We start from the raw sequence: 12,144 nt of genomic DNA on the forward strand, positions 1-12,144 counted from the left end.
TGCCTGCTACTTGCTTTTGAAACGCTACGCTGCGTGTGTCATTAAGCTTCCGAACATAAGTTGGTTGAGAAATCGTGTACTTACACTTACACCATGGACCCTGTGACTACTCCTATAAACTAAAGCGAAAATGAACACTCACAACCCACAACGAGGCCAGTAGCGTTGTACACCGACTCGCAGGCCCCTCCCCTGACGATGCAGTAGTAGGTGCCCGCATCGGCGTCCGTCACGTGGCGTCTCGTCCAGGTGACGCTGGTGGCGTTGTTCAGCCGCGTCTCCGATTTAGGCACCAGGTGATTGCGCGAGCGCAAGATTCCCATCTGGAATTTCTGCTCCGAAGGCCACCTAGTGAGCGTACACGTCATCTGGAACTCTGACCCGTTCTTGAGCGTCACGTCCCGCGAAGCCACTGCGAACGGGAAAGTAAACAAGCAAACGAAGACGTCGTTGATTGCAAACGAAGACGTCATTGATTGCAAACAAAGTTTCTCAGAACAATATACCTGATGCTGGCCGCTAAGTTTTGCGGGCAAAAAACAGTGTTCCACGCCGACCTTAGATGTCTAAGCAGGTCACTACGCCCAACGAGTTTCCTATCAGAACCAACTCCATGCATTACAGCGTTGGGTACTTAGGGCTCGTGTCAGTGGATCAGTAAAGTATAAACCCCATGCAAGCGATTTTGCGCGCGACAGTGATAAGCGACGCGATGGAGATGGCTGTCGCGTTAGCTCGTCGCCTACAAGTCGTACCCCATGCGAGTGATAACTTCGAGCAACGTCTCCCCAGTGTTGCCGGTATGAGGGCAGCAATATAGGCGCCGAAACTAGCGTGACGCGTGCTTTATTAACTTAAGTTGATGTATTTTACTGTAAAAAGCAGCATAAAATATTTCTGAAAGTCTTCCAGTAGGTTCTTACCGTTGCATGTATAAGAATTCAATCGTTTGCTCGTTCCGTGCGACAATCGGAAGTACTTGAGTTATGTACATCCAGTTCCGGCTTCGTGCTATTGGCTAGTCGTTCATAGCACTTCCGGGCGACGAGCGACAAATTCTAGATTTGCAGAACCGAGCGATCGCGCGACAAGACCGAGCGATCTGTTCAAGCTACGGTCCGATCCGTCGCTCGAAGCCGTCGCTCGTCGCTGTCGCGCACAAAATTGCGCTCATGGTGTTTAGCCTTAACGAGAGCCGATTGTGCGTTCTGGCAAGGGACGAGTGCTCACCCATTGTGCACTGTTAATCTATCCAGCGAGCTTCCATTGAGTCGGCGTCACGCGGAGGGTCACTACAGGTAGGCACTGGAGGAGTCCTTAATCTTCTGGTTATTTATCGCGGTTGGCTGACGGCACCTGTAGCTTTCGCCACACTGCATGCAATTGTTGAGCCGGAGCGTGGCCTCCGCGATCGCTACGACGCACCGGTGCGATCTCGGAGGCCACGGATGGAGTACAGGCAACTCCGGAGCTGTGATCGTTCACATAGCATGAAAATTATGTATAGTATCTGCATCTGTCTAATATTCGTGGCCATTGTGGCTTTAGACGTTCTTGTGGCTTTGCATATATTTACGTCTTTGTAAATTTACAAACAATTACATTTTTATATCGCATGACGGCAATAAGGTGCGCTTCAGATGTTTTCTGAGAAACACAAAGTCAAATCATGGTAACAATTACCCGAACTCTTTTGTTCAGGTTGCTCGTCTCAGTATGACGGACGTAACAAACCAGCGTCCCGTATTTCTTCATCGGTTTATTCAATGCTTCGGTCATTAAATAATATTTTTACCCTTTCTCATTTTTGTATTCTATGGAGTGGTTGTCGTTACGTCTTTTTGGCTATACTTTTTCGAAACACGCAATCAGCTAGCTTTTGGAGTTGTAGATTTCCGTGCTTTTATTCGATTATTAAACGAGCGACGAGAGGCAAACATGGGTTCCTCTGAATTCCCCAAGGGTTAGACAGTGGACGTGAACTTTTAAGCAGGTGTGCGTGGACGGAAAAACTATGCAAATAGTTCAAATTCAGAAATACACGCGCAAGCGCTGCAGTAAATTCGTGGTTTCTGGCCAACTTCTGTCTCATAAGTTGGACGATTTCATGAAAAGATATCGAAAAACAACGAAAAGACAACGAAAAAATCGTCAGAACGAATTTTGGAATGAAAAAGGCGACCAAAGTTAGCGTAGAGCTATAATGTGTAAATAGGGCGATAAGGCCAAATTTACACCTAGGTTAGGGTTTAATTCGGCCTTATCGGAGATACGCCGAATTAAACCCGGAGGTAGTTCAGTCTGAATATTCCGATGCCGGAGGTAGGGCATTCTAAACAACCACATTGTGCACTGCGTCAGAAGGCCTTGTCTTTCTTCGGCGTCAACCGCTGTAGAATGGCCTTTCTGTTGGTTCATGGAGAGCTTGCGCAAGTAACCAGCAGCGGACATTACTAAACATGATCCTGCTCTAAGACCCCAGCCAAGGGACAGAATGATAGTATGCATCCTTAGGAATTCGAAAGCATTTCTTGAAGCGGATTATTCTCAATCTGAACGCAAACGTTTTTGCTTAAGAACGCCTCACGTTGTTTCTAAAGAACACCTCTGACTGCCTCGGCAATAGACAACTAGCTATGTCAGAACTTAGCCTACTAGGTAATAGGAATGGACCAGAAAAATAAACGACACGTTTAGCTCCGGGTCGCTTATTTTTACAGCAAGGCGTATGCAAATGCAAGAATCGTCCAAGAAAGGCGATGCGATAATTGTGGCTACGGCGGTGCGATGATAAGCTAGCACAGAGAGAGTGACATTACGCAACATCTCGCTGCCTGACTTATCTATATGAAGCTGCTTGCGCCAGCCTTTTGTTGCGCAAAGAAAACTTCATGCCTATGGCGCGGTCCCCTCACCAGATGTCCCATTGCATTCATAAACAACGCGCCGCCTAGAATGGTACGACGCGCCTTTATCGAACGTAGAAGTACGGCACGTATTGTTTTACGACGGGACTATCGTTTAAAGGGACACTAAAGGTTACCAGAAACTCAAGTTAAAGTGGTAGAGCAATGTTCTAGAACGTCTAAGGCGTCAATATAATCGCGAACAGAGCTTTAGTAACCGAGAAATTGAGGTAAATGCATGACACGATTTGAGACCCCCCAGCGACATTCCGGTACTAGCCCGATGACGAAAGCACTCCTCATAATTTGTGTTACTAGTACTCAACTACTCGTATTAAAAATATCATTTCATTCGATTATAAGACGGAAAAAAATGCTACTTGTCTACGTCTATTCGATTCTAAGAAAGAATAACATTTTGACGTTACCCTTCAGTAATATGGGTGTTCAAAAGGTTTCGTTTTCGCTCGACTCTGCGCGCTCGACACTGCGCCGCGCACGCTTTGGAGTTTCAGTAGTTTCGTTATCGCGTCGTGCTGTGAGGGTTCAGCTGGCTCGCGAAACTTTCATTTGGAACAAGCAGCGAGAATGCCACGTCCATGTGATGTCGTGGGAAGCCCTCGTTGCGTTCCCGCTCCGGAGAGCCGGTGTCGAGGCCGCCGTCGTAGTACGCAACGACGCCGGCAGCGCGAGCCCTCAGCAGCAGGTCGCGCTCGTCGGTGCTCAAATCGCTGAAGTTGAGCCCACCATCGCGAGCCAATCTGTCGGTGTCAGGGTCCATTGCGACGAGCGTCGAAGTTTGCGTCATAGAATGAAGTACCAGCTTATGGGCGTCTTGCACTGGAGTTTGAGGTATAGTAGCGGCGCCTGGTGGCGGTGCGGGAAACGACATCTGGGTCGTGCCAGCTTGGGTCGTATTGAGCCCTGGTTGTGGCGAAGCACGTTTCTAGGCCGAGTTTAGCGTCGATTCGCACTTTGTTATGCCCTGTTGCGAGTGCGAAAAGGCTCGTCACTTCTCACAGACCACGCCGACCACGCTGCGAGCTCGCCGCAGCCTATAGTTTAACGAAAACGGACTCTCCGTGTGCCGTGGGACGTAATGTGGGACGTAATTCGTTTCTCCTTCCGGTAGCCACCATACTCGCGCTTTCGCTCTGCTGTCGGCTCTGTCTTGGCTCTGTTTCTGGCCGCGCGTTTGCGTTTTGCGCAGAAAAGCCGTAGCGCCGTCTGCGGACGCCGTTCTACTCACCGATGGCGCAACGTCACTATGAGACCATGATGTCAGTACTCCTTGATCGGAGGGCGGGCGATTTGAACTGCGCTAGAGGTACGCGGACGCTTCAGAACGCATTTTCTCTTAAAATAAGTCCCTCCTTGGCACAAAACAAGCGTTTCGAGGTTTCTGTGATGGTATTGCAACAGTCCACGTTGACTTAATAGTAACCTTTAGTGTCCCTTTAAGTGGTACTAAAGAAAAAAATAAGTCGCAGTTTCGCCCGAAACGCGAAGCACCGGTTGCGATAGCAAATTAGTAGATAGCTGTACGAAGTAAGGGTAGTAGTTTTATCGCCCGTATAAACTTGTAAACATTCGCTTACTAACTAAATTAACGCTGATAGAATGTGTAACCGCGACTGAACGAGGACGTAGAAAGAAACAGACACACAGAGATAGCAATGTCTTTGTGTGTCTGCTTATTTCTACGTCATCGTTCAGTCGCGCTTGCACATTCTATCATGGATTCAGGCCAACTAGCCCGCCAACGTGTTTTAACTAAATTAACAAGCACGGTGTCACGCTCGCGCAGCTAAACATGGACACATCTCTCTCGTTGAGTGCGGAAACTCGCTGTCAGAATGCTGGAGTGAGGAATCGTGGCAGCAGTAGCTAGCGAATTGACCTTCGTGCATCTCTCGCTTCAACGCAAACAAAACGTCTAAAGCACAGCGCATAGGAAGCCACCGGCACTACGCGCACTCTGCAAACATCGCAGATCGCATTGAAGATGAGGCCCGCGCGGGCGAGTACTTTGGTCACGTCGCAGATCGCTTTCAATATAAAGCGCCCGCGCGGCCTCCCCACCCCGTAAGGGACAACCGCCGGAGAGGAACCCCTGTCGAGCGCGAGGCATGATGGTGAGGCGAGGGGGGGGGGGGGGGGGGGTAGGCTCGCCTCGCCTCACCATCAGGCCTCGCACTCGACAGGGGAGGGTGGCTTCCTCGCTCGCCCCAGCGAGATCAAGCCACTTTCGCCCTCTCACCCTCGCACGTTTTCACTCGCACATACAGCATACGGCGTGCAAAGTGCAAGGGCGATTTTATCGCCCTTGGACTTTACACGGAACTTCACGGCGACGGCGACGGCGACGGCGACGCCGACGACAGAAATGCGCCTGGAGTGTCCATATAATTGCTCCATATAATGTCTCCGGGTGCTGCTCTCGAATTCGAATTGCCCGCGCTAAACCGGACGAGTTGACGTAATCCTCGCGTGGCCTATCTCTCTCTTTCTTTTATGCAGCTGTTTGTGAATCAGCCAGCGCTGAACACACAAGTAACAATATATTCTGAATTAGGTGGCGCCACTCGAATGTCTTGTTTATTTCATTTCCGCGCTTACAAAAGCTCTGTTCTCGCTACGAATTAGGATATCGTTATTACAAAAGCCCGATCTTTCTATATAGCTCGACTGAAGTGGAAGCTTGAGCTTGGGGTCTTCTATATATATATATATATATATACATGGGAATGGGGAAAGAAGTTATTTTTTTTTTTTCGGCAAGCACTGCATGTTCTCTTCGTTGTACTTAAAAAAGAAAAAAATTAAGTCGAGTGACTGTAGAAGCGCATATTTGATTTAGGCCATCAATGTTCATATATAAGGTTTGTTGAATATCGCAGACTTTCAGAAAAAGGCACTGTCACTTCACAACTGCGTTACTCACATACATATTTCACATACATATTTAACATGATCTGCTTATTTTTCTTTTCTCGACGATTTAGTGTGCGAAGTAATATATGTTTACTCGGAGTATCCCAGACCTTGCCTACTTTGGAAAGGCATGGATAGGCGAGTGGACGGCACTTCTTCCTGTGCCTGAAAAACGCAGTCCGTTTCGCATAGGCCGATCACCGTGACGCTGGTTCGCGAACCAACCACGTGGCGCCGCCACCCTCTATGTGTGTGTGGCGAAAACACCAGTTTCGCTGTCGACACACAGGAGGTTCTCGCATCATGAAAGCAGGCCACTTTGGCCCTGGCCTCCGAGCTCGCCACCAGCGCACCTTGCACCGTTGAAATCTTTGAGGCAACGTTTTGGCTCGCTCCGCTCCCGCCATCGATGCGGCTGTGACGACCGAGCGCAGCCGGAATAAACGCGACAGCGGGCTCGCTAATTTTGTTACGAGCGAAGTTATCATAAAAAAAGATAGCTTTTCAGTGGGGGCGAAATGCGAAAACACCCGCGTACTTAGATTTAGGTGATGTTAGAGAACCTCGGGTGGTCCAAATTTGCGGAGTCTGCCCACTACGGCGTGCCTCTTAATCAGACAGTGGTTTTGGCACGTAAAACCCCATAGTTTATTTGCAAAGTTCTCATAAGAAGGTATTGCTAGAGATGCCAGCGAATTTCGCTGTGTGTCAGACGTCACAGTAACGTTAATGACGTCCGGTCCAGCCTTTCGAGGCAAAGTTTATTGTCAGATGAAAATATAATAAGTCTTTCCCAACCTTCATACTTGAGAATTCGTACATAAATATTATGGTGGTGGTGGTGTTGCAGCAGGCGGTGTTAGCCTGGCATACATAGCCGGCAATTGTTCCGCCTGAGCTTCCTATGATTGTCACTGTGTGCGTCACCAGGTGTCGAAGGGCCTCGTGTCTCGCATGAAGGCAATCAGCAGGCGTTGCGCCCTCTTCCCGATTGCCACAGGCCCTCCGGGTGAAGACGACGTCTCCAAAGGTCCTGTGCGAAAGACCGTTCTTTTGCAGGCTGTCGACCATCGCTTTCCTTTCTGCGTCGAACTGCAGGCACATCCGAATGAAATGTTCGATGTCGACGATCTCGCCGCAGAAGGCACAGAACGGGGAAGCGCATCGTCCAGTCTTGAATAACTAAATTAACTATGCGGAGTTGGTTCGGATGCGGTACAACAGCGTTCCTTCATCCCGAGTGTGAGTACGTAAATATAAGTGCGAGAGAGGCTCTTCCATTCTAAACAGCGCAGCGCCATTTACCACTAAGCTACAGCCGGCGGGTGAAAACAACGTACAACATTAGGGAGCACACTTAGCCGTATCAGCTGCCATGCGCTCAAAGCGTGGCGTTATTTGACAAGGTAGAAGGCATGTTCGTGAGCGTTCCGATACGTGGCGTGCGGGCTTGCCGATAAACGTGTTCTCTCGCTCGAGTCCCGTTATCTCTGCCCCGAGATCGGAGCAACAGTGAATCCATATCTGTCGGTGGCGTAGCAGCTGTGTCGCAAGAAAGAATTCGTCGTCAGGCGCAGCTCAATGTACGAGATGCATCGGGTGCTGTGGCTTCGCCACTTGAATCGTATTGGATTTTTTTTTTCGTGATGCAAGTACACGTCGACACAAAAGATATAGCAGTATAAGAATAGCTAATTTTGTAAACCGAACCAGATACGAATCGAAAACTGATGGCAAGGAATCGAATGCGAGTCCAGTTATGCGAAACTGCCTTGTCGTCGTAAAGCGCTTACGTTCGCCTCCCGATGTTCTTATTTAATCTTGATGATGATGTTGCAGGGCGTTTTAAGGTGCAAGCGTTATTTAATCGTTCTACTGTCTCTATACTGAGGCAGCGGGCGACAACATAAGTGGCAACATCCCCAGTTACATCGAAATAAATAATGACGCGGAATCAAATAACTAACAATAATATGATGTTACCGAACCTAATGATTTGCTAGAAGCCTTTTATTTTCATTTCTTTTAAAGAATATTCCTAAAGTTCCTCAGAGAGCGTACCACATAGGGGGTGGGGCTAGTACAACACAGGAGTAGCACAATAATTAGTAAAGATTTTACGGTGAGATCGTAACACTAAGCTAAACAGTGTGGATTAATATTTAAAGCAAACAAAAAGGTGCAATAAGAACGTTTCGGACGCTTAAAGATAAGTACCAAATCCGAAACTAGCTACCTGGCCATAACTGCCGACTTAAATGCGATTAGCATAAAGGCAGTGTATACACGCGGACAGCTTTCTGTCGCTATGAAGGGAAAGCTGCGTGGGCGGAGCTTCTCCACATGTGTTACAGCGCCTACAGAGTTTCATACAATAACTATTGTATGAAACTCTATGACCGCGCCAACTAGTCCCACAGCGTTGGACAGTGCTTTTGGTCGCTCGGAACAGGCGCTGAACCGACGCAGCTTCCACGTGCGACGGTTTCGCGTTTGCCCAGACGAGGAAAGGAAAAGCCGCAAAATAAGTAAACCTTCGCATGCAGCGGTGTGTTTTGCCTTATTCAACTGTTGCTAATAAGGTGTGTACGTTTTCTCTTCCCCAGCTTAAACTGAGCGTGGGTGAAGGCGCGGGACTCTTATTTCAGAAGCGCTCTCTCATGTGCGCGCTTTGCCTCCGTTGCTTTCGATCCATTCACAGCCACTGAAAGTTGTCCGCGAGTATAGTGGTACACCGTATCGCCACCGCCGAAAGACGTCGTGTATTTTTCTTAAGAGGTCGGGAGAAACGTAGAGATCTAAGCCTCCACAGCAAGACGGTGGCGGCAGCGCCGTGAACGCGCCTGGATTATCCGCGCATTTGCTGTCGTAATAATAAGTACATGCTGCACGCATTTATATTTACGGTCCATCGATTCATGAGTCGGTGGACAGTGAGGCTCGTTTGCTTGTAGTCCCCTCGTACATTAGCGAACGTAACTGCGAGATATTGTCGAACTATTCTTTAAAAAGAAAGATCATTAGTCTCTACTTGAAGCTATTAAATGTCAGGCCTGGGCCCAACCGGTAACGGAATATCCTGCGGTTCGCTGTTCGAAATTTCCCGGTGATCGCGCATGTACACCCAAAGAGAAGTTTGTACCTTTTGAGGCTTGGCTTAAGCCCAAACAATAATCGTCATATTTTATCTCGCCTGCCATTCTTCTTTTTTAGCGACGCATGCACGATATTTCTATGTCAGAAAGGGCATGCGAGTTATCAACGTGATATATCACTCTTGACAGGAAGGTAAGGAGCGCAGAGTTTTGAAGAACGGCAATGGCAAGCAAGGCAGATTGCGATTAGTGCTCGGGGCCAAAGGACGTATACGTTTTTGTTAAGGTGTATTTTCAACGAGGCTAACGAAGCCAGGCGAATGTTTAAGCACAAATCTGGTTATCGCTAGCCCAGCTGGGCAAGCTCCCCCTCACGAAAACTAAAAATTCTTGGAAACTCGCCTACACAAACATCAGCGCGAGCCGCTACGAAGGCGCTGCTGCGCTATTTGTGGGACACACCGGACTGTGCGGCAGGGCCTAGGCCTGGGCCTAGAATGTATTAGTGGGACGTTGACACAGTGGACAACGCCTTCGCACACTACATGTGTGGCGGTGCCCACACAAAGAGGTTCTGTACTCTGTTATTTGTCTTATTTTTCTCCGATATGTCGCACCCATTGCCCCTTTTCCTGGTACAGAGTAGCCAATCGTAGATATCCTCTGGTTAACCTCCCTGTCTTTCTCCTTTGCTTTTCTCTCTGTGTCTGGTTGTGGAATATATGTGGCAGCAAGCTTTGTCCGGGTGTGTTTTCCGTAACAATATATTGTCACGTACGAGTTTGAACCGCTGTGGACAAAAGGACGTTGTGAGGTGTAAAGGAGGTTGAAGTGTCTCGACGATCTGCAGATGGTGTTACCTTGACTACTGAGCTACAAGCTCGTAACTACATATATTTTAAATACATATATATTCTCCCCCGTAACATCTTGGTGGAGGTGCGGAATATATATATATATATATATATATATATATATATATATATTGTGAGACAGCAGTTATCTTCGCTACATCATCACGACGTTTATTCCGTGTCAAAGGTGCGGCGAACCGACCACGCCCACAGCACGGATCACACTCGGGAGCCAGTCCCACAAGCGATGATGAAGAACCCCATATCAACCCCACATGATGATGATCATGTACAGATGACAAAGAATAGCTTATAATTTCCCACAATATATATATCAGAACAAGATTATTTCTTTTTTATTTACCGAAGGCGTCACCTTGACTTTCATATCCATTTCCGACGTGCGATAGCCGAAGTTATGGCGACATCGCGACATTGTTTCAGTTTTGTTCCCGCGTCACGGGATCTTGGTCGAAATTGGGTTGCAACGTTCGCGCGAATTTATCGGCGACCCAGACGTCATGCTTTCACGGTGGTATTTTTTTCTCCACCTAAACATTATCTGCGGAACGTTTGATCGAGTACAAGGGGGCCGCGCAACGAATGCTTTAGAATATACTAAAGGGAAAATTGTTTCACCTGCATTGGTGTTTCACCTACCTTGGTGAGCCAGGAAATTTATTACTTTACTACGCAATAACAAAAGTCGCGTGACGACGACACGCTGAAGTTCCCGCGTCAGCAGGCCGTGACGTCATGTCTTTCGAACGTCATATGCTCGGGCCCATTGTATTCTATTGCCTGTATTTCAAAAGAGCCAGAAACTGAATTTATTAAGTTTCAGCAACATTTGCGGGGGGATAAACGGCGCAACACGAAAACGTGCTTTGAAATCTCTGACGTCGCACTGATTTATTGGAGCTGAGATACAGGCACGTAGACTAAAAAAAAAAAGGAACAAAGAAAGAGGAAAGTTTGCTCCAGTTTTCTTTTCCAGTAACAAACCTATTACCACAAAACTAACGAAATTAGACTCTTCCAATAATACATGTGAAATAGTTTTGAAAGTCCAAGTATTGGAACGTGCTTATATACTTCGTCACTGCTATTTTATTTCTATACAAACTGACTCCGCCTCGTAATTAGTGAGTGCCCTTGTCGCTGTAAATGATCCATCTAAACTGGGGAGATGGCGTTTCATTTGCCGAACGACTTATCGCTCTGCACTGTCCCCGGCCGGCGGCGAGTTCTGCGCCGGCATTTGCAAGCACGCGTCAAGCCTGGATTGTCTGCTTTCCTATGTTTCATCTCTCCGCGTGACCGTTTGTTTACGTCTTGTTCAGAGAAAGGACAACGCGGGTATTCATCCTGTCGTGGGAGTCTGCAAGCTTGCGTGCTTGTATGAGGCGCAGGCGAGGCTGTCAGCTGACTAAACAAACGACCGTGCTTTGCACGCGTTCGTCGCTTTCACACAGACCGCGGTTTACAAGCTCCGCAACGAATGCAATGTAACCGTTCTCGCCGGACGACGTACACCTGTTTCCGGCGGTATCTCTACTGTTACGTTATACAGCGTTTGTGTACGTTGGTTCGGCCGTGCGCCTTAAACAGCAGTCGCACAGAACGAACAATATCTTTTTTTTTGTCTCCTGTCCTCCGCTGTTTTGATTGGGTGACGGCGTTTAACCTCACAAATGGGCTCCGTGTTAATTTATGGCGCCCGGGGTTCTCTAGAGCGCGAGCAAAAAAAACTTCACGTGCAAGTCTTTTTTGCATTTAGGCCACACCTGAAGGCGGCCGTCGCCGCATCGGGAATACCGGTGACCTAAAGTTCAGCAGCAGAACGCCGCGTCTCCGAGCCACCGCTTCAGGGTGCTATTGTTATTGTTGTTTATATAACAGGTATAATCATCATCAGCAGTCTATTTCAGGTCCACTGCAGTGCGAAGGTCTTTCCCAGTGATTTCCAATTACCCCTGTCTTGTGCTAGCTGATTCCAACTTACGCCCGCATATTTTCTAACTTCATCAACGCACCTAATTTTCTGTCGTCTTCGACTGCGTTTCCCTACCCTTGAGACCCAATTCCACCGTATATCTGGCATGTGCAACGTGTAACTTTAATCATATGTAGATACCATACAGTTGGCTGAAGGAACGTACCTCAGGCCGACCTCTCTGCATTTCGTATAATTAAAACTTTCTCTCTCTCCCATCCTTTTTGAAGAGGACAGAGCCAACCATTCGCAGTTTCGCGCTAAAAGCCCATTTAAAGCATAGATGCAGGTAAATATTTATGGAACAACATGGTGACGACGACGGCGAACATTTCCCTGCATTGTCCATATAACTGCTA

The 12,144-nt window shown here is 47.9% G+C and overlaps 1 protein-coding gene and 1 long non-coding RNA gene across 3 annotated transcripts in view; one reads left to right on the plus strand and one right to left on the minus strand.

Moving 5' to 3' along the window:
• LOC126539138 (uncharacterized) overlaps window positions 1–12,144 on the minus strand; it is a 72,753-nt gene that overhangs the window by 32,413 nt on the left and 28,196 nt on the right. For both annotated transcript variants that reach the window (XM_055075204.2, XM_055075203.2), the window contains exon 2: window positions 143–412. In XM_055075204.2, coding sequence (XP_054931179.2) covers window positions 143–412 — 270 coding nt within the window. The remainder of the gene's footprint in view (window positions 1–142; window positions 413–12,144) is intronic.
• The window catches only part of LOC129386879 (uncharacterized), a 243,197-nt gene that overhangs the window by 26,220 nt on the left and 204,833 nt on the right, over window positions 1–12,144 (plus strand). The gene's annotated exons all lie outside the window — the stretch shown is intronic.

The sequence above is a fragment of the Dermacentor andersoni genome, chromosome 11, assembly GCF_023375885.2.
Source record: "Dermacentor andersoni chromosome 11, qqDerAnde1_hic_scaffold, whole genome shotgun sequence".
NCBI classification, from domain to species: domain Eukaryota; kingdom Metazoa; phylum Arthropoda; class Arachnida; order Ixodida; family Ixodidae; genus Dermacentor; species Dermacentor andersoni.